Source organism: Anarhichas minor, unplaced genomic scaffold (genome assembly GCF_050575085.1).
Source record: "Anarhichas minor isolate MPS153535 unplaced genomic scaffold, ASM5057508v1 ptg000010l, whole genome shotgun sequence".
Lineage (NCBI taxonomy): Eukaryota > Metazoa > Chordata > Actinopteri > Perciformes > Anarhichadidae > Anarhichas > Anarhichas minor.
Window position 1 is genome coordinate 19,038,438 of NW_027466456.1, and position 21,359 is coordinate 19,059,796.

A 21,359-nucleotide genomic window follows, 5' to 3' on the forward strand; every position below is an offset into this window, starting at 1 on the left:
CTGGCGGATATCTGCACTCAACTGATGACACGTTTTTAGGTATACAATATTATTAGTGTTCATATTTGTCTTTGGGAACGGTTTAAAAAAAAATGTAACTTGAGTTTTTTAATAACCTGCTATTATTATTATTAACATGCGTAAATGATTTGTTGCTGCAGCTGATGACTGGCTGACATGTTGAGACCTTCGTCATTTAACCCCACTTGACCTCTCGCCCGGACTCATCCCCCGTCCTGTTCCCTCTGTGGGTTCATCCGCGTTAAACGTGTGTTTCCTTTCCACCGTGGCTGCAGGTCTCCTGGAGACCCGCGGAGGTCGCTCTGCTCCCTTCCTCCTCTCCGCCGTTGGTTCTCCGCTGAGACTCTCCCTCCCCTCCCCGCATCCTCCCTCATATATATATATATATATATACTACAGCACAAGAGGGAAAAAAAATCTGATCAAGCTTTTCCGGTCGGCTAGCCCTAATTTCCTCTCAAAACCTCTGGCGCTGGAGCAGCGCGGACGCGCAGACAGAGAGGTCCTGGTCGAGGAGCAGCGAGGAGAACCCGGGGCAATTAACTTCATAGCCTGCTGCCTGCCACCACAACCCCGCACGCCTCCGCACGGTTACTCCTGTGTATGGTAATGCATCCTGTCGGCGGTTTAACGTGCCCAGGAAGGAGGAGTGTGTGAGGGGGGGGGGAGAGGAGAATGGTTCGGCGGATGGGAGCGCAGCCGCTCCGTGGTCTCCCATCCGCGCGCCTCTCTGTCTCCGTGAAGCCGCCGCAGAGCGCCCTCAGTTGCCCGTCCTCTTTCTCCAGCCGCCCAGCAGCGCTCACCACCGGGTATTTTGTCCGACTCGCCCTTGCATAACTCGGCGTCTTTGTCGCTCGCACGGACTTCACTCTCCAAACGGCCAGGAGCGGGACAGACACGTCTCAAAGTTGCTAAAGGGAGGCGAGCGACGCGGCGTGGATTCAAAGCCGGACTGTGGGTGACTTTTTCCGGTCGTTGGATTGAAGGAGCGGCAGGAGGACAGTCTGGAAACCCGAGTCCAGCGGTGATGAGATCTCGCTCCGAGAGGATTTCACTGGTGTGCTGCCAGAAGCATCTGGAAAGGATAACACAGGGATACACTCCCCCTCCAGAGAACCAGAGGACTGTTTCCGCTCTTGAGTGATATTTGTTAGCTTTTGTTTTAATGTCAATCGTTTAATCACACACGTACTTATAACTTCTGCCTGCTGGGATTTGGATTCATAACGAGATTCCCTCCTGGCATCAGTGGTTTGGACATGTTAGATGACTGGTGCGTTCAGTGATTAAAGCATCCTCACCTATAAACCGCCACAGATCAGTAATCCTGCGAGGTGTGCGCGTCGCTATGCAGTGAAGATGTGTGCAGCCAGGTTCAGCGGCTGCCACAACGGCTGTGCCGAAGAGGCCGCCGCCGGTGGGGCCGCGGGGTCTGCCTGTCCGGTCACGGCCTCCAGGATGCTGGACTGGACCGAGACCGGTCCCCGCATCCTCCACAGCCTCGAGATGGGGACAGTGATGACCGTCTTCTACCAGAAGAAGTCCCAGAGGCCCGAGAGGAGAACCTTCCAGATAAAGCAAGACATGCGGCAGATAGTGTGGAGCCGAAACCCTGAGAAAATAGAAGGAGAGGGTGAGTATTGATGGGATTGAATGAATTAATTCATGCACGAAAGAGAAGGTGTTAACTATAACTACAGTACATGACATCCTTGATGCGTCTCAGTCTCATGCATCGTATGCACTTCTTTCTTCTTCACATCTTTATATTGTGAGCCAGTCACAGATTTTGTATCAGAAGATGCTGAAGTGTCAGAGAACATGCTGACAAATGCAGACATGGAACACCGGGGACAGTTTCTTCCTCTGCGTGTGCAGCTTTTTAAAGTGGCGGTTCACAACCTTTTGGCTTGTGACCCTTTAAAATATAGGGCTGTCTGCTGGTTACCTCTTCTTCATCACAGGTTGGTGGAACTAAAGAGAAATGTTCTGTCACAGATTGTTTTTTATTGGATGTTCAGAGCACTGAAGAGTTAAAAGTATTTTTGGGTTTTACATAGAAAAAAAATAAAATATTAAAGAGAACTTATTCTTTAATATAACGGAAGCATCTGGTGACCCCAGGTCGAGAACCACCGTATTAAGGTGTCAGTTTACCTTAATTACAGAGAAACACATGTTCTCATTTTTTCACTAGAACTCTTTTAGTATCGGCCCAAATGTATCTGTTGGACTGAAAACTGTCAAGTATCAACAAGTAGCACTTGAAAAAGCGACTGACAGATAACGGTTACCTAGGTTACCTCGGTGCCTGAAACCAAAACACACTCCGTGTCTGCACACCACTTGGGCTGGTAGACGATAGTAATGCAGCGATGCGACACTGATATCAGCTCGATGCTGACTCCCTCGGGGAAAACATGTTTTTTGTAGTTTGGGGGAAGTGACCCTTTAAGAAGAGAGTTTGTTTAGATCTTTTCTGTGTGCGCCTGCTGTAAAGATGCAAGAGTGAGTATCACTGCATGTGACCTGTTGCGGTCGTAGCCCCCCCCCCCCTTCCCTATCCTGACCCCAACTTGCAACTCAAGTGATGTCATGGGCTTTCATGGCCCTGTGACCTCTGCTTCCTCCATGTCAGCCGGCCGGTAACAGAATAGTATACATGGACCCTAAGTCCTGGCACAGCCCAGTGCCTGATACACTGACTGACTGACTGACTGACTGGTGGTGGGCCGAGGTGGCCGTAACTGCCCGCTGGAGTGAAGCGTAGTGTCGGTGGTTCACTTAAAGTGGCAGGCTGCTGCTGGAGCACCGTTCTGCCTGTGTGGCGTGTGGAGGCTTTTGTCTGCGCCCTGGATTTCTGTGGCCTGGGGGAGGATTTGTTACAGTGTCTGTTAGCACCGAGAAAACTTACGGCATTCACAACTGGCATGATAGAGTTTCCTTCTGTCTGCCATGTGTTATTCTAACTCAGACTTTATGGTAGCACCCTGTAAAAAAAAAAAAGAAGAAAAGGACTCCTCCCCTATGAGATAGGAATAGCTTTACTGCTGTCAGGGTTGTGTTTCCATCATCCGTTTCTTTTTGTCATAACTTAAGAAAACATCACCACCAATTGGACAACATGTGTGCATCGTAATGAAACACTGGAAAAGCAAACAATTGGAGAAAACGCTGCAAGTTGCAAAGAGTTGAAAGACAAAGAAGTTTCCAGATGGCGCTAAAAACAGATGTGTTGACGTTTTTACGCTGACTATACGCTGTTATACTGACGTAGCCTGTATCTAACGGCAAGCCATTCATCGCGCACAATTCAATAAATGTATTTAAAATCGGATGCTAGTAATCAGAAAATATCTGCAATAATATCAGTCAAGCCATCAGAATATTTAAACGAAGGCTCAGAGGCTCGTGGCAGCTGAACGGATGTAGGTGTTGTTTCTGTTTGGGGAGTCAATCGTGTATCCATAATCATAAAGCCTTCGCTAATCCAAGGGACAACCACTACGAGTTTGAGCTTCAACACCTCAACTCTTCCACACCAAGGAGATGAAAACCGTGCTCTCACACAAACACAGACGGCCCTTTACGGACGACCTCCCTCTGGACAAACCCAGCGGTACATTCCAGGAACTCAGCGGGTCTGTCCTTCACTTTATCTCCCAGCTACCCACTTTTTCTCCCCTCCTACCCCTCCTCCATGTCCCTCCTCCAGCTGTCCTTTCCCAGTTTCCTCCCTCCACTCACACCCAACTAAACACCCTTCTCATTTTCTAGATCTTCTGTGACCGCCCGTGTCAACGAGTCTATTTTCTTTCACTTTCATTCTGAAGTCTCAGGTCATTCCTTTGATTATATTGTTCTAACTCATATTTATCTAAGTGACCCCTTCACTCTGTCTCCTCCCCCTCCTCTCCTGATTTTCCTTCCTTTTGTTTTTGTTGCCCTCGTTTCTTTTGTTTTTTTTCTTCTACTGTTTTGCTTTCAAATGAAGTTCCTCCCTCAGCTTTGCTGTTTGTCTTTTTGAGATGAGCGCCTTGGCAAACAGTGGAGGTATTAAATCCTGAGGCGCAGGAATTGTGGGGTTATCAGGGAGTGTCTCGCTTCCCGTCTCAGCCTGAAGGACTGGCTGGCTGCAGGACAAACAAAAGGTTCCAGCTTCTGCAGGAAGCGAAGACGTGGACCACAGATGAGGCGCTGCTTCGGTGGTTTGCACCAAATAGGGAGTCATTTAAAGTGTGATTAGGACTGCATCAGTGTGTTTGCTAAGACTAACTAAAATGACTATCCGTTACTTTGTCCATTTTATAACCCTAACCCTTGGGCTTATTTTTCATTCTGGTCTCCCATAGTTTTGCTTCCCTGCGATTTCTAATCTCCCCAAGTAGACTTCTGCCATCTGGTCCGGAGTGATGTTAGCAGCTGTACCGAGAACAGTTTGTTTCACTGGAAATGCACTGCAATTATCCACGGCTGGTGGTTTCAGGTCAGCAGTGCGCACAACACGTGGTGCATTCAGGGAACTTTCATTCAGTCCAAGCAGTGAGCACTGAGAAGACGGTTAGTTTACGAGCTTCTCTGGCGACGATCTTTGCGTTTTGTTCTTTGTGTGAGACTGCTGACGGTATCTTTTCCTCTGATGTGTCTCCAGTTGGCCCACTGTGTGAAATCCCTCACCTCTTCCTCCTGCTACGTTTACATCAGACTGTGTGTGTGTCTTTATCACAACCATGCTTACAGCCTGGACCAGGGTTAAAGGCCACAGTGGGAGGAATCATGCCTCGTGTGTGTGTGTGTTGTGGAGTGAGACAGGCAGGGAGCATGTCCAACGTCCAGATGGCATAGCAGGAAGTAATAAAGGGAAAGGCCAGAGTAAAAACAAACACAGGTTTTGGGGTATCAGTTTGGGAGGAAATTGAGTCGACTTTGACTGTGAAGAACTTTGTGCTAACATAACTTACCGACGTCTTTACATACCTGAGTTTCAGTACCAACACTGAAACGTTTTCTTTAAACATGTTATCCAAAAATCCGTTTTTCTTTTTAATTAAATTGATCCAATGTCTGTGTTTAACCTAAAGCAGCCATGAAAGAACCACAGTGTAAAACTACCACAATGGACAAGCGTCAAGGTTTTTTCTTGCCCTTGAAAACAGCAGCTTGAGTTCACTTCAGGAGGGAGTCATCCGCTCTCATCCAGCGAGATAAACTGCTGAGAATTCTTCTTAACAGGAAATATCCGTTGAAAATGTAAGTAAACAAGATCCGGAGTAAGCATTTGATGTTGATTTTAGTAGATGACTGTTTGGAATATTCCATAATACGACATCTGCGGTTGTGAATGTTAATAAGTTTGATGGGTTCAAGTCCAGATGCTCTGCAGCTTTCCCCCCCCCCATAGAAGTTTAGTGGCCAAACGGTCTGTTGGAGGGTTTTGTTTTTTTTCCAATCAAAGAATAAGGCTGGTGTTCTTTAATATGTTTCTCTCTTTGTTAACAAATCCTTTGAAAAAACGACTTCCTGTCTGTGAGTCTCAGCCCCAAGCCCATTGGCTGCTAATGAAGAGGTACATCTTTAATAACGGCTGGCTCAGCTATTTCCTAAAACGGTGGGTTAGTTCTCATCAGACATTATTAAACAGGACGAATTAGTGCATTTGTTGGGAACTATTTTCAATCTTCCTTCAAAAGCTTAAAACAGAGCAGGTCATCTGTGGGTAAGAACTCTGTCAGATTCAGTTACGTGTCCGTCCCCCCCCCCCACACACACACACACACACACTAAATCATGGACACATTTCCACCGGAAGATAATGGATTTCTTTTTTAATCTGATGCCAAACATACTCGCTGTCATCTGGAGGAGGCTCAGATAGGATCCAGATTTCTCCTCTTGGCTCTTTGATTGAGGATCACACACAACCTGCTGAGGACGGCTGACTTTGGCCCGATAAAGAGCAGCAACAGGCTTTGATTGTTCTGTCCTCTGTGTCCCCCGTCGTCCACCTGTTGGGCAGAACACTTAGATATGAGACGTCTCTGTCCTCGTTAATATTCCTGTTTTGTTTTGGCTGGAATAAAACAGCGCTGAGGCTTCACAGTCACATTCAGTTCAGCTGTGTGTGTGTGTGTGTGTGTGCTCTAGTAGGCCTGTGTTTGGTGTGTGAATGCCAGAGCATCTATGAGTGTATGTTTGTGTGTGTTTGCACAAGACATCTGCTATGTCAATAAGCCGGGCTTTTCGTTGTGGGTGTGTCCACTGCTGCAAGTGTCAAAGTAGAGTCCGACTCGTCCACTCTGTTAACCCTTCTGGTGCAGCTGAAGCTCTGTAACCTTTCAGTTATGTATGCATTACTCGTTAAATGTAGAAATGATTAGATAGAACCTGCCACAAGTGCAGCTTTTAACCCTTTACATGCTGAGTTTTTACAGTGAGAAGAAAATGTGGTGTTGCCAAAATGATGAGGCAAAACTAGAGCTGGAGACACGTCCGTTAAACGAATGCCAAACCTTATCAATTCAACAATTTCCCTTACTTAAAACCTGCCTTAATTATCCCATAATCTGTACAAATACTCCACAATAGTGGTCTAGATACCTTAATGTAATACTACCTTTCTGTACAGTAAATACCTGGCTATCTTTGACCTATACTTAGGCTGTTTGCCTGTTTACTGTATAGTGCACTTTTACGGCCTGCCATTTTATTTTGGTGACCGTTGAGCGGCTCTACAGCTGTCGGTGACGACTACGTGTCCAAAAGTTACTCATTTAGCATCCAGATGGACAGAAGAGTCTTTGAGGATTCTGGACGTACCTTTTTAAAACTGTGGGACATTTTGTGTTTCGATATTTTAAAGAGGACTTTGTATTTATTTCTCATAAAAACAGATGACTACCACGTTGACGTGATTGTAATGGTAGCACACTTTGGGGCTTGGGAAAAGCAGCCTCAATAATCCTATGTTTTATTTAGTAAAAATAGAACAACTTAGTCACTAACAACCTTAATCATTAATGTAAGAGCTGACTGAGGAGCTTCAGCAACATTTTCCGGGCTTTGCTTTGGTCCTTTAGGGGTCAAACCACTGAAAGTGAGCGACTCCGTCAGGGTTTTAAGGGAAGTTTAGGGATTCTTTTTCCTAATACACGTGAAAGCTAAGCTATGAAAAGTGGCTGTATGTGTGGCTGCTGCTGAAAACCTCTTCAGGCTTAGGGAGCATCCTGCCACCGACAGCTGAAATGTTTGTGTGTCTGTTTTTTGGCTCTGTGGGCTCACACACACACACACACACACACACACACACACACGGCAGCAGATCTCTGTGTGTTTGGCAGGGAAACGAACAACGTGCCAAACTGTGATTCATGGTTGTGTGCATATTTGTGTTCATGCAACTCTATCCTTCCTTCCTTCCTCCCTCCTCCAGTGGACATACGAGAGATCCGGGAGCTGCGGTTGGGGAAGGGCTCCCGTGACTTTGAGCGCTACCCGGAGGAGGCCCGTAAGCTTGACACCGCCCACTGCTTCATCGTGCTCTACGGCCTGGAGTTTCGCCTCAGGACGCTCAGCGTGGCCGGTCAGTGGGCTTAAAGAACTGTATGTGTGTGCACAAGTGATTCCCAATGTACCTTTGCTTGATTCACTGTCACTTCAAAGATCGTGCTTTTTAAGAGTGTGTTTATTAAAGGACAAATATTACCCATTGGGTGTCATGTTTGTTGTTATGGCCATCATTTTTCTCAGTAGTAATATTGTAGTCAAGCTTATTTGTGAGATGTTGGAACACAGTGACATCCCTGATATGGGTCAATAAAAACGAGCAGTAGTATGATCAATTACAACCTTGTGTGTGTGTGTGTGTGTGTGTGTGTGTGTGTGTGTGTGTGTGTGTGTGTGTGTGTGTGTGTGTGTGTGTGTGTGTGTGTGTGTGTGTGTGGAATGAGAGATTATTACCATTATTCAGGTGCACGTTCTTTTGGTTTTACATCCAAATAAAGTGGTTCAGATAATCTGTATAACCCGTTGACTTTGTTTTGGTGATGTGTCCGTGTTTGGTGAGTTGATTATGATTCATAAAAAGTAATGAACACACCTACAAAATTGAATTCACATTTAAATAAGCTTTTACATAAAAATGTAGCTGCTAAACCTTTAGGGAAGTCACCAAAGCCAGATATTCTTTACACTTTTCTGTTTCTTTTGTCTTTACAGCCTTCAGTGAAGAGGAGGTCAACATGTGGATCACTGGTCTCAACTGGCTGATGACGGACACTCAGAGAGCTCCCGCACCACAGCAGACAGACAGGTGTGTGTGCATGTGTTCAGCTGCTTGTAGTCGTGACTTAAAGGAATACTCCATTGAATATGTCGTCTGTTGATGGTAAAAACTGACCTCAGGTAGGCTTGAAAGTTTGTAGAGGGCTCCCAGTACTGAAACAATTAGTCAACTTATTTCATTAGTTGATCAATGGAAAATTAATTGACAACAACTTTCATCAAAGTAAGTTCTTTTAGCAAAACAAATGCCTAGTTGCAGCTACTCAAACATGAATATTTGCTGGTTATTGTCGTCTTCTATGATTGGAAAGTGAATGTCTTTGAGTGAAATGGATCAGCAAGTCATAAACCTGCATCACTGAACTATTAATCTGTGTGTTTATGAAGCACCCCTCCCTGTGTGTGTGTGTGATTAAGTGATAGCTGGTTGCATCAAAAGAAGTAGCGGCATGGACGGGAAAGGGAGGTACCGGTCGGAGGAGAGGACAAATATTTGTTTTGGGATGAAAATATTTACTCTAGATGAATGTGCGGGGGCAGTTATGGCTTCTGTGGTGCGAGCAGGAGAACAGAAGGTGTCTGTCGACATAATGTGAGCGGTATATGTTTGGAGATGGTCAGAGGAAATGAAATGGCTAATTTCGTCTGTTTATGAGACTTTAACTGTAGATTCAACAGCTTTCACTGGGTTTGACAAATACAGACTCTATATAACATCAACTTGTTGCTCTATTTGAATTTGAATTCTCCTCAGTTCTTGTGTACGGAAATATCTATTTGTCCTCATCCTCGAAGACTTCACTCTTTTAAAGGGCCAGTGTGTAGCAATGACACGGATCTATTGGCAGAACTGGAATATGATATATATCTAAGTATGTTTTCTTTAGTGTATAATCACCTGAAAATAAGGATTGCATTTCAGTTGCCTTAAAATACGGAGGTTATCTCTTCATACAGGGCGGGTCATCTTCAACCAAACACTGGCTCTAGATCACGCAGTAACCTCCGGGTCTGAAAAGTGAAGGCGACGCGGAAGAGCCTTAAACTTGCATTTTTTTCTACTGGCCATCAGCGGGTCACTCCTCTGATTTGCAAACATGAGTCAGATTGTATTGTATTGTCTGTGAGACAATGCCCGTACTTTATTACCTCCGTAAACATTGTGAGTTTATGATCTCCATCGCTAGTTTCCAGTGTTATACAGCATGATGCTCACTTTGTAAATTATTGTCCCGTTTAGACCATAAAGCAGGGCTGTGGCCCAAATCTTCTATCCATACATAGGTAATTTCTTATTCCGGTAACGATATACCTCACGATATAGCGTGTTTTCTGGTAATTCAATAATAGTCTATATTAAATAAGCACATGGTTTAGTATTCTCCTGAAAAAAAGTATTTTTGAAAGTTAATTGTAACATTTTGGTCCCCTGAAAATGTCTTGGTCATCGTTCTGTTGTACTTGTCTCCACCCTCTCGTGCTACTTCTGGTTGCAAAAAACCAAGATAGCGATGGCCAAAACGCCGAACTCGAGGCTTCAAAACTGTAAATCACAAACCAATGGGTGGCACTACGTTGACTACGTCACCTTCTAGTATACAGGATGCAATCTGCAACCTCACAGCTCGACGTCGCCAAATCATACAACATTAAATGGGAAAACAAACGATTTGAAAATATACAAACATGTACATTATGTATGTAAGCTAAGCGTTCATACAGTGTTATCATGCTAGCTATACTGGGACTAAATAGCTTTACACAGCAGTACAAGAACAATGCTGCTTCTTAATTTCCATGTCTTCTATAGCTGGTGAGGATGCTGACTCTTTGCCTCGGACCTGTTACGTCTGCCGGAGTGTTCACAGTTCATGGAGCCAACGTTGGCTTATTGAGCTAGCTATTCCCGATTAAATGATCTTGCGACAGTCTTCATTTCAGTCTGTAAATTCAGCGTTTGCTGGCTAGAAATAAGGCTTCGTCTGAGCTCAATGACATATTGTTACATATTGCTAGCACTTTTTAGTAATTACAAATTTGATCAAATATAATACAATCACAATGAGAATATGTATTCTGATTTATTTGCAAAATGTATCTAAATTTCAGTCTCCAGCAACGCAGTGCAACATTTAATCTGTTAGCGATCACTCTCATTTTCTTTAGCGAACGTGTGTGACTTCTATTTTTACTTCCAGCAGGATTCTCGTAATAGTCGCTCTTTCAGTGTGGTGTTTTCTCTCTCCATCCCTCCCTCCATAGGTGGCTGAGGAAGCAGTTCGAGGCCATGGACAGGAACCACGAGGGCAGGTGGGTGACTCGCCACAAACACGTCAACACCCAATCAGAGCTCCCACAGCAGCCTGTGATGGATGCTTATGGGTCTGTCACAGCAGGTGGCGCGTGGAGGTGAAACCAGATCCAGATGTCATCAACGAGCGTGTCGCACATCTGTCAGGGGTCTGCAATGACCTTAACCTCCACGCACATCCACACCCAGAAGCTCCGCATGTCTCACACACACACACACACACACACACACACACACACACACACACACACACACTTTCTCTGTCTGTTTCTCTCCCGCTCGCATTAATAAATCCCGGCTTCTGTTTGGGTGGAAGCTGCTCCAGGACAAACAGCCTGCCACTGCCTGATAAGGAGCAGGAAGTGATGCGATGGGCTGGGAGAGGGCAACTTCCTGTCTCCTGTGAAAATAGTAACAGTAGCTAGACAGAGGGAAGCGGGCGGAGAGAGGAATCAGACCCGGCAGTGGTTGAGGTCGTTGAACCCAAAAGAGCCTCTCAGCGCACTGACCTGGAGTCTTCTTCTACCTGCCTCTTGCTTTCTTCCTCATTCTATGACTGATGGTCGCATGTGTTTTGTTCATCAGTGAAAGTGATTATCCATGTGCTGTTTGTCCAAGAGAAATGGGATTGTTGAGGTAAAGACATCAGCAACTCCACAGAAGACACTGCAACAGCGTATTTGTACATATGCTCTTTAATTGGTACAAACTAGGTCCTTTAATTAGCTGTTGCATAGATTTACATCATATCTGCAGATGTCAAGGACTCTCTGTTGGCTTAAAAGTCAAGCTTCAAGGTTCACTCTTCATCGTGGAAACGGCTAATCTCTTGAGCCAACACGGACAAGAATGTGCTCAGAAGAAAATGGAAGTTTTAATATTCAAAATGTAGAATCCTCGACCTTATCGCCTTAAACCTTACAGCGCCATCTCCTGGTTCTTTGATGTTTCTAACGTAGCGTCCCTCTCTTTTCAGCATCACAGTGAAGGAAGTGAAAGCTCTGCTGCCTCAGGTCAACTACAGAGTCCCCAACATGCGCTTTCTCAAAGACAAGCTGCAGGTCAGAGCACAATATCAGTCTGGTTCATTCGAATGTCTCCGACTTGTGTGTCACACTAACTCTCCTCCCTGTTCACAAAGGAGGTGGAGGCCAGGAGCGACTTGTCCTACCCCAACTTCTCACAGCTCTACAGAACGCTAATGTTTGACGCTCAGAAGACCGTGAGTCTCGGTTTCGTGTTTGGACGCGTACGCACTTCCACAGTCGTGGAGGAAGTACTCAAATCCTTTACTAAAAGTAGTTGTATCACAATGGGAGAGTAGGACCATATACTCGTGTTATTGCGAGGTTTAGTTCCATAATTACGAATCATGTACACTTTATGCTCGTTTCAAAATGGTTAGCTGTGGCTTTAAAGTACACGTGATTTGTTGCAAAAATGATAAAACATGCAAAACCACCAAGCTGGTCCTTTTTAAAAAAAGTAATGATGAAAAACAATCACAAAATTGGAGACACAGGGTTTTTCCGCTCAGCTGTAAGAGTGCATGCTCTTCTAAACATTCTCTAAAACTCTTACGTTGTGGCATTGAGCTACAACAACTTGCTGCTCTTTATTTTGGAGATACAGGATGACGACAGCAATATTTGAGGATCTTGTTTCATGTTCATTTTACAGTCTGAATGTGAAACACACAGCCAGTAACATCCACCATCAGATAGACTTCTCCCACGATGGAGAAGTAAAGTTTTTGTACATCAAAGTCACAACCTCAGTACTGTATTTGAGTACTTCTGCACTCCACCCCTCCACGCTCACTTCCTGTTTGTGCTTCACCTGGCTCCCCCTCACCTGTCCGTCACATGGTTCCTCCCTTTTGTTCCCAGATTATTGAGCAGCTGGAGCTCTCCTTCCCACTGCGGTGAGTCCCTTCACCTCCACCACCTCCTCTTCCTCGGTGCCCACTCCCTTGTCTTCACATCCCCCCCACTATTGTCCTTCTACCCGTCCACACACTTAATTCATCAGTGTCTTAAGGGAGCTTTTGGCTTTCACAAAAGTGAAACATTTCCATGTGTTTTTGCCATTTTAATGGTACCTTTTAATGTTCGTTTTTTTTTTTTTGCTCTTTGGATGTGAAACGTTTAACGTAATGTGAAATGAACTTGGTATAATTTAGAATTGGCATAGGTAGAGTGAAAAGGTTGTCTGCCAGACAGACTTTTCTATGTGAATGTGTCTCCTCTCATTTTCGTTGAACCTTTCTTTAACCTTCACTCCCGCTGAGTGACATCTTGAAAACCGTTGTGTTTGTAGGAATGTTGACAGACCGGAGCTCTGTCAGATCTCCCTCTACGACTTCCAGAAGTTTCTACAGATGGACCAGAAGGTACAGAGCAGATTCAGAAAATGCTCTCTTTAAAAAAAACTTCTCTGTGCTCACTTGTTTATCCGGCTCGTCTCAGGAGTCCTGGGCGTCGGATCTGAGTCGTGTCAGAGAGTTCCTCACGGGGTACATGAGGGGCGGACTGCAGCCGGAGCCCATGCTGCAACTTGATGAGGTGAAACTAGGGAGCCAACTGGAGTATACGCTGTGGGGACTTCTTCCTGGCTCACAGTCTGATCACGTGACTTTATTTTTCTAGTTTCTGACGTTCCTGTTCTCCAAAGAGAATTCTGTGTGTGACCCTCGACTTTCACCCGTCGTTGCTGATGACATGAAACGGCCGCTGTCTCAGTACTGGATCTCCTCTTCACACAACACGTAGGTCTCGACATCTGAGACTCAAATGTTCCTAAAAGTTTATATCTTCGTCTCAGGAGGCCCCGTACTGTAGAAGAAGATCTTGTTATTGTATTTAAGGGAGCTTCGTGGGAATAATGGTGATTTATACACTCCATGTTTAGGAAAATCTGCTTATTGAGTATAAGGTTTCTTTTCTTTTTGCAAAGACGAGCAGTTTCCCATGTTTACCGCCTTTAAACTAAACACGTCAGATTTATATTGAATGTAATGCTGAAAAAATAAGTAGAAAAATCCAACACCAACTGATCACTTTTATCAATCAAGAAGAAACAGCCAAATATGTTTTGATTCTATTTAAACGTGTCCCGCTGCTCTTTCAGACTCGTTTCCATGTTGTCGTTCTCTCAGCTACCTGACAGGGGACCAGTTCTCCAGTGAATCATCTCTAGAAGCCTACGCCCGCTGCCTCAGGATGGGCTGCCGCTGCATTGAACGTAAGAACCAGCATTTGGTTCTAACTAACAAGAAAATGATATGGTGGTGAGGGTTAGGGTATTTAGCTGCTCATTTAAATGCATTGAACACTTCCTTAAATACTGGCCACATATGGAATGGCAGCGTTGTATTGTGGTCTGGTCCTTGTCCAGGTGCACACACAGCTAAACGCCTCCGTTCGGATGTTCTGTTTTCTGATCTCAGTGGACTGCTGGGACGGACCCGACGACCTGCCAATCATCTACCACGGCCACACGTTAACCTCCAAGATCAAGTTCCTGGATGTGCTGCACACCATCAAAGAACAAGCCTTCGTCACATCAGAGTAAGCTACTTCTCCATCGGTGACATTGGAACAACGTGCAGATGTCTTCCGGAGATTAAACGCAAGGGTTCACCGCCCCGCTGTCGTGTTTGTGCAGGTACCCTGTGATCCTGTCCATCGAGGACCACTGCAGTGTGGTCCAGCAGAGGAACATGGCCACGCACTTTAAGAAGGTGTTTGGAGATCTGCTGCTCACCAAGCCGGTCGATAGCAACGCAGAGGAGCTCCCCTCGCCGTACCAGCTCCGCAGGAAGATCCTCATCAAGGTACGCAGACTACCACACACCTACGTTGCAAATCAACCTCGAGCAAGATCCATGACCTGCAAAAAAAAACATGTTCACATGGTGCATGCATGCAGTAAAATGCTCCCACGTTGAACAAGTTTCATCACTGTGTCACAGCACAAGAAACTGGTAGAAGGCACGCTGTATGAAGAGGTGACTTCAGCCGGCTACTCCGAGAACGACATCAGCAACTCGCTGAAGAACGGCATCCTTTACCTGGAAGACCCCATCGACCACGTGCGTGTGCACGAGTTCTTACGCATCAAGCATACAGTCCCTGTTGTGCGGCGTTACGGAGTTGTGTTTTTGTGTGATTCACAGACGTGGACGCCACACTATTTCGTCCTGACCAGTAATAAGATTTACTACTCAGAGGAGACGTCTCACTACCAGACAGCTGATGAAGAGGAGGACGACGAAGGAAAAGAGGTAGGGAGGTGATCAGATTCAAATAAGGAAAAAGAAGGTATTTAATCGGGTAAAGGTGACGCTCAATTACGCTTTCCTGTAATTGGTCAGGAGTGTAACAACAACGAGCAGCACTGTGCAGAGCGCTGGTTCCACGGGAAGCTGGGCGGAGGTCGTGACGGTCGACAGGTGGCAGAGAAGCTCCTGCAGGAGTACTGCGAGGGCGGGGCCAAAGACGGCACCTTCCTGGTCCGGGAGAGTGAGACGTTTGTCGGGGACTACACCCTCTCGTTCTGGTCAGTGATACTCAACGGGACATCTCACTGAAAGTAATCTCCGCTGCCTCTCTTTGCACTTTGTCAGAGGAGGAAAGAGATTAGAGAAATGAGATCATAGCAGTACAGCAGCCCAGCGCTCATCATAAAGGGGAAAAAAGATTTAAAAGCCTCAGTATTTGTTCAAATAGTTTGTTTTCCCCAGTTCTTGTCTCCAGCCTTCCAGAGTTTTGTGACAGACTGGAGATCATCGCGCTAACTCCCCCCCACATGTTCCTTCTCCAGGCGCTCCGGTCGTGTCCAGCACTGCAGGATCCATTCACGGCAGGAGTCCGGCTGCACCCGCTTCTACCTAACGGACAACCTGGTGTTTGACAGCCTCTACCGCCTCATCTGCCACTACAGAGACACGCCTCTGCGCTGCAACGAGTTCGAGATGAGGCTGGGCAGCCCCGTACCTCAGCCCAACGCACACGAGAGCAGAGAGTGAGTGATTTGAAGTCTGCAGAGATGTCACACTTTCTCTTTTTAAAGTGAGTGAAGGTGGAGGAGAAAAGGTTCCTCGGTTAGTGAATAGATAGTGTTGTGTTCTCCAGGTGGTTCCACTCCAGTCTGTCCCGGGTTCAGGCTGAACACATGCTGATGCGCGTCCCCAGAGACGGAGCTTTCTTGGTGCGGAAACGCAGCGAAAACAGCTCCTATGCCATCTCCTTCAGGTAGGAAACCAACGCACGCTGACTCAACGGGGACTCATCTGTTCACATTGTCTCTTTGTTTTTGTGACAAGTTGTTCTTCCTTGTCCGTCTCTCCACAGGGCGGAGGGGAAGATCAAACACTGTCGCATTCAGCAGGAAGGCCGTCTCTTCATGTTGGGCAGCTCGGCAGAGTTCGAGAGCCTCGTCGACCTTGTGAGCTACTACGAGAAACAGCCTCTGTACCGCAAGATGAGGCTCCGGTACCCCATCAACGAGGACACTCTGGACCGCATGGGCACCACGGTGAGCCCGACACAGAGCAGGTTTACATTACCGCTGTCACCCAGGGTTTCCATGTACTGTATGTCATTTTATGACTGCAAGAGTGACCATTACTTGTTTATTTCTCAGGAGCTCGACTACGGGGCTCTCTACGAGGTCCGCAGCCCTCACTTCTATGTGGAGGCCAATAAGATGCCCACAGCACGGGTAAGGGAGATCTCTTTAAACAGTTATTCAATGATTACCATATCCACGTTATCATTTAGTAAATTAGCACATTTGATTATCCTGTAAGGTAATATGGGTAGACTTTTTTTAAATAATCGTTGGAAGTCGTAAAAGTACACAAAGTATAGTGAATATCTGCACCAACTATGTACTGTAAAAACAGAAATATCGGTATTGCAATGTACTCATGTAAGGACTGACGGAAGATTTTCATCTAACAGCATAACTTAACTTTTCTCTTCAGTACTGTACTAGTCATTTTACTATCTCTAGATGGCTGTGCGTTCAGGTAAGTTAAAGGAAGTGAAATGAGAAAAGTGATGTTTTGAGAAATAGAAACACTCAAAGCCTCTATGTGCACCCCCAAGTGGTTGTATCTGAAACTACACTGTGGCAGACAGACTGATGTGTCCCTCCATGCTGCGTTTCAGTGTACGGTCAAAGCTCTGTACGACTATCGAGCTCAGAGGGAAGATGAGCTCTGTTTCCCCAAACAGGCACTCGTCATCAATGTGGATAAGCAGGAGGGCAGCTGGTGAGTAAGTCTCATTGTACACGTGACCCCCTGTGCCTCCTTTACATTAAGAGCCGCTCGTCATGAACCCGTGTGGCGTGTCCTTAGGTGGCGAGGTGACTACGGAGGAAAGAAACAGCTGTGGTTTCCTGCAAACTACGTGGAGGAGGTTCCCAGTTCTCCCACTAGAGAGCTGGATGAAGTGGTGAGTTGGGATTCTTAGCTGGAGCTGCAAGAATGTCAAATGATCAGCTCGCTTCTCCAATCATGTCTTTTTTAAAAATATTATTCTGATGTCTCAGTCAACAGAGAATAGTCCTCTTGGAACATTCCTGAAGGGCTTCATTGACGTACCCACCTGTCATGTCGGTGAGTCCCGTAAACAAACAAGAGGTTGTCATCTAATTCTCAAGAACTACCCTCTCTCAAAGCTCTGTCTCCCTCCATGTGTCCAGTGGTGCATAAGGATGGGAAGAACGCGCGTCCCTACGTGTTCACCATCCACTCCCAGCAGCTGTCCTCTCTCCCGGTTCAGACCCTGGACGTGGCAGCCGACAGTCTGGAGGATGTGACCGTCTGGGTGGGCAAGATCAGAGAGGCCACACAGAACGCTGACGCACGGGTCAGTAGCACCGAACGGATGCAGAATCAATCCTGGGATTCATTTATTAGATCTCTTTGAAATTTTGTGCCAAATGTTGCTCTCTCAAGAGGAACTCATTATTTAAAAAGGGATTGTTTTTCATATTGGCTTATCTCCATGGTGACAGATGCAGGAGGAGAAGCAAATGGAGAGGAGGAAGAAGATAGCGGTGGAGCTGTCTGAGCTCGTGGTCTACTGCAGACCTGTCCCCTTCAACGAGGACAGTAAGGATCAAACTGCTCTCTCTTCTTCTCTCGCCTCACTTTATTATAAGTTGTGTGTGTAATCTTTTTTTTTTTTTGTATTTGCTGATACTTCTAGAGATCAGGACAGAGAGGGCGTGTTACCGGGACATGTCCTCCTTCCCAGAGACAAAGGCAGAGAAGTTTGCGACACGCAGCAGAGGGAAGCGCTTCCTGCAGTACAATCGCCGTCAGCTCTCCAGAGTTTATCCCAGAGGACAGAGGCTGGACTCGTCAAACTACGACCCGCTGCCCATGTGGCTCTGTGGCTCCCAGCTGGTCGCACTCAATTTCCAGACCCCAGGTCAGTGTACAAGTATGTCTTGTGTGTACTTTTAGACGAGGTCAACGCAAGTGCACATAGAATTTATAAGAGACAAACATTTATTTTCACAAAGAGAGCTCGGCAGATGTTGAGGAAAATAAAGTACCGGCTGCATCATCTTATCTCAGATACACATTTATGAATAGTAATATTAGAATAGGAAATGAGCAATATTGCAGTGAAAATTGCTAGTTAAGTAGCACTCATTTATTCACATAACTGACATTAAAAATAAGTATCTCCTGATTAGCAAGTTAACCATAATAATCACATTTAACCTCTGGTATTAAGTGTCCACCAGGGACAGCAGATCAATATACTATATTGTATAAGAATTGATTGTTAACAGGGTAGAAAATCTGGGAGAGAAAACCAATTTCCATGTTGACAAATAGTACCCCATCACAGTGGGTCTTAGTGAGGTTAGGTGTTTTTGGGGAGGAGGGCAATCAGGTTCAGCCTTGCGGTCTTCTGATAGAATCATCCGTCACATGTTGCTGTAAGACAGAAGAGGTGTATTGAATACATATGAAATGTGTGCGTAGATAAACCCATGCAGCTGAACCAGGCCTTGTTCATGCTGGGAGGGGCCAGTGGCTTCGTTCTTCAGCCTGATGTCATGAGGGACGATGCCTTCGACCCCTTCGACAAGGACACCTTACATGTGGAGCCAATCACCATGCAGTTACAGGTCAGACTGATCATAGCAGTACAAGTATTAACTAGTAGTGAGAATCACTTAGTTTTGACAGTCTTATACCTGCCTTTCACATTCTTCCACTGTCTCTGGATCAGGTGCTGGGAGCCCGTCATCTCCCTAAAAATGGCCGCAGCATCATCTGTCCCTTCGTGGAGGTGGAGATCTGTGGAGCAGATTACGACAGCTGCAAATGCAAGACAGACGTCGTCGGTAAGAAGGCTGTTGTCTCATGGTCACAGTGGATCACATTTACATTCACGCTGTAATGTGAGCTCAACGTCTTCCTCCTGACCCCCCCAGCTGATAACGGACTGAATCCTGTGTGGGTGCAGAAGCAGTTTGTGTTTGACATCCACAACCCCACCTTCTCCTTTCTGCGCTTCACCGTCTACGAGGAGGACATGTTCAGTGATCCGAACTTCCTGGCACAGGCCACCTATCCTGTCCGCCTGCTACGAACAGGTGAATGTAACGGCTTAGTCCCGCCCCTCCAACACAGACCGGCCAATCATAGCATAGCATCGGCCATTTCTGAACAGGGCCTGAGTAGCATGGCTCTACTCCAGTCTGGTTTTGTTCATTTTGTCATGGTTTTAAAAACATAATGAAATAGCACTTCTAAATGATTGTTAAAATTAATAAAATAAAAGGATCCCTGCAGAGGGGGCCTTCTTGTTCAACCATAAACAGCAGCTATATCGCTCACTAAACCTGTCTTGTTCCAAAACTTTGACGTATTAGTCATTTACATATTTTAAAACTACTGGATTGCCCACACCGTCACTAACTGAATGAATAATATCTAATTTTTTCCGAAATGCAATTTCAGAGAGAATGCTCTATAATATGTGTAACTGACTCAGCAGCTAAAGCCTACAGATCTATACTCACTGTCAGAATCATTAAAACGCAGCATGTGTACATTCAGTATAACTTCAGAAGCTTACCTAGCAACAGAGGTAATGAGAGCTCCACATCTCCTTCAGACCTCTGAAGAAATTGCATGACAAGACTACGGAGCACAGTATAGTTGTCGGATGCTGTGATTGGGCAGTCTGCATTCGAGAGGTGGGATTTAGCAAATTGTTCTTGCCAATCCTAATTTAATCCAGACAAATATTTCACTAAACTTGAATTAGTTCTGTCATTTGTGTTGTCAGGCTACAGGAGCGTCCCTCTTAAGAACAGCTACAGTGAAGAGCTGGAGTTGGCATCACTGCTGATCCACATAGAGATCGTCAATGCAAAGGTACCGCTGCTGTGAGAGAGACCTGTTCATTCTAAGAGTCCATAACTGATAACTTACCCTCGTCTTGCTGTTCTCTCTTCCTCACTATGGCTGCAGGAGGAAGACGATGAGAACATGTACATGACCATCCAGCGTCTGCGGGATCGAACCAGCGAGCTGACCAACCAGGTGTCCCTCCTGGAGAGGTCGGGCTCCGGGGATCTGGGATACCAGCAGAGTCTGGAGGAGCTCAGAGCAGCTCAGGACCAACTGAGTGAGCTGGTGGAGGCTCGAAACCACAGGTGAGTGATGGGAGGAGAAAGACCCAGAAACAAGGCTGTAGGAAGTCTTGTGTGTAGACAGTCTAATATATTATAGTACGTTCTTTATTATTAGTGCTGCAAACAGGATATTAACTACAGAGCTGAGCTGAATGCCCTTTTAAACATTCAAAGCTTCTCTTTATGACGAAGAGAAAAATAAGTGATTATTGGATTAAATGTACTCATTTTGTGTTAAATCAACTTTCTTTTACCTGTTGACGATCTCGCAGGCTCAGTTTTAAAGCTAGTATAAAGATACAGTATCATATGAATCTAGACAACGAACAATTTTCTCATCTGCAGACTGACATGTTCATAAATGAAGGCTTGGGATGACATCGTATTACACACAATGGTTTTGCTTTTTGCTTTTCCAGGCTGATGGAGAAGAAGAGAAGGGAGAAACTGAGGCAGCAGGTGGCAGCAAAGCGCAGCTAATTCTCTGATCCACCAGAGAGCGCTACACTGCAACAAGAGCTCTACAGCGACTTCAACCCATTCATAACTGGACCATAACTATAAACAATGACAAACAGAAGCATCTCATGGACTAAGAATAAAACCTCACACAACTAAGCCATGTAAACAATCATGGACTTAGTGCTGAATCGCACTAAGAGTGAAGTGGCTTTCTTCTGATGTTTTCATGGACACAATACAGACAGGAGAGATGAAGTATCACAGCTCAGAAAGTCAACCTGCAACCTTTCTTGGGTTTGGGACGGTTGATCAGAAATAAGCTATTTGAAGTTGCCACCGTGAGCTTTTGGAAATAAAAATCAGGGCATTATGAATCGTTTAAGTTTCAGACACTACTGCCACCACAATATAAAGTCAATTTCAGTACATTCTGTCAACAACAGATTAATGCTGTCAAACAAAACCAGTCTTGTTGACCTGTGATCAGATGATGAGACCTGGCTGGTATAACTATGATGTCTTGATAGCGATAGCGAGCACCAGACAGATAGCAGTCTCGTCTCCCAGTGACTGGGATCATTGTTTTATGAGAAAGTTAACATCAGGC

General features: G+C 45.6%; 1 protein-coding gene across 1 annotated transcript; it reads left to right on the top strand.

Annotated features, from left to right (window-relative positions):
- Positions 1 to 1,344: 1,344 nt before the first annotated feature.
- On the top strand, positions 1,345 to 21,359 carry LOC142946885 (1-phosphatidylinositol 4,5-bisphosphate phosphodiesterase gamma-1-like). Its single transcript, XM_076088505.1, has 32 exons — positions 1,345 to 1,654; positions 7,451 to 7,600; positions 8,236 to 8,329; positions 10,564 to 10,611; positions 11,589 to 11,673; positions 11,754 to 11,849; positions 12,514 to 12,536; positions 12,932 to 13,004; positions 13,081 to 13,176; positions 13,261 to 13,379; positions 13,770 to 13,855; positions 14,061 to 14,181; positions 14,279 to 14,447; positions 14,586 to 14,705; positions 14,790 to 14,897; positions 14,988 to 15,172; positions 15,437 to 15,637; positions 15,748 to 15,867; positions 15,967 to 16,150; positions 16,259 to 16,336; positions 16,789 to 16,892; positions 16,980 to 17,073; positions 17,183 to 17,240; positions 17,327 to 17,493; positions 17,642 to 17,738; positions 17,836 to 18,060; positions 18,627 to 18,772; positions 18,877 to 18,991; positions 19,082 to 19,243; positions 19,942 to 20,030; positions 20,127 to 20,311; positions 20,710 to 21,359. Exons 1-32 carry the CDS (start codon positions 1,381 to 1,383, stop codon positions 20,768 to 20,770), a joined length of 3,933 nt encoding a protein of 1,310 aa, XP_075944620.1. The 5' UTR covers positions 1,345 to 1,380; the 3' UTR covers positions 20,771 to 21,359.

What these genes read in the sequence shown, in the direction of transcription:
- LOC142946885 (XM_076088505.1), top strand. Translation starts at nt 1,381, where the DNA reads ATGTGTGCAGCCAGGTTCAGCGGCTGCCACAACGGCTGTGCCGAAGAG. An exon ending in TTCTCAAAGACAAGCTGCAG is followed by an intron (nt 11,674 to 11,753) that starts GTCAGAGCACAA and finishes CTGTTCACAAAG; the next exon opens with GAGGTGGAGGCCAGGAGCGA. An exon ending in GAGCTCTCCTTCCCACTGCG is followed by an intron (nt 12,537 to 12,931) that starts GTGAGTCCCTTC and finishes TTGTGTTTGTAG; the next exon opens with GAATGTTGACAGACCGGAGC.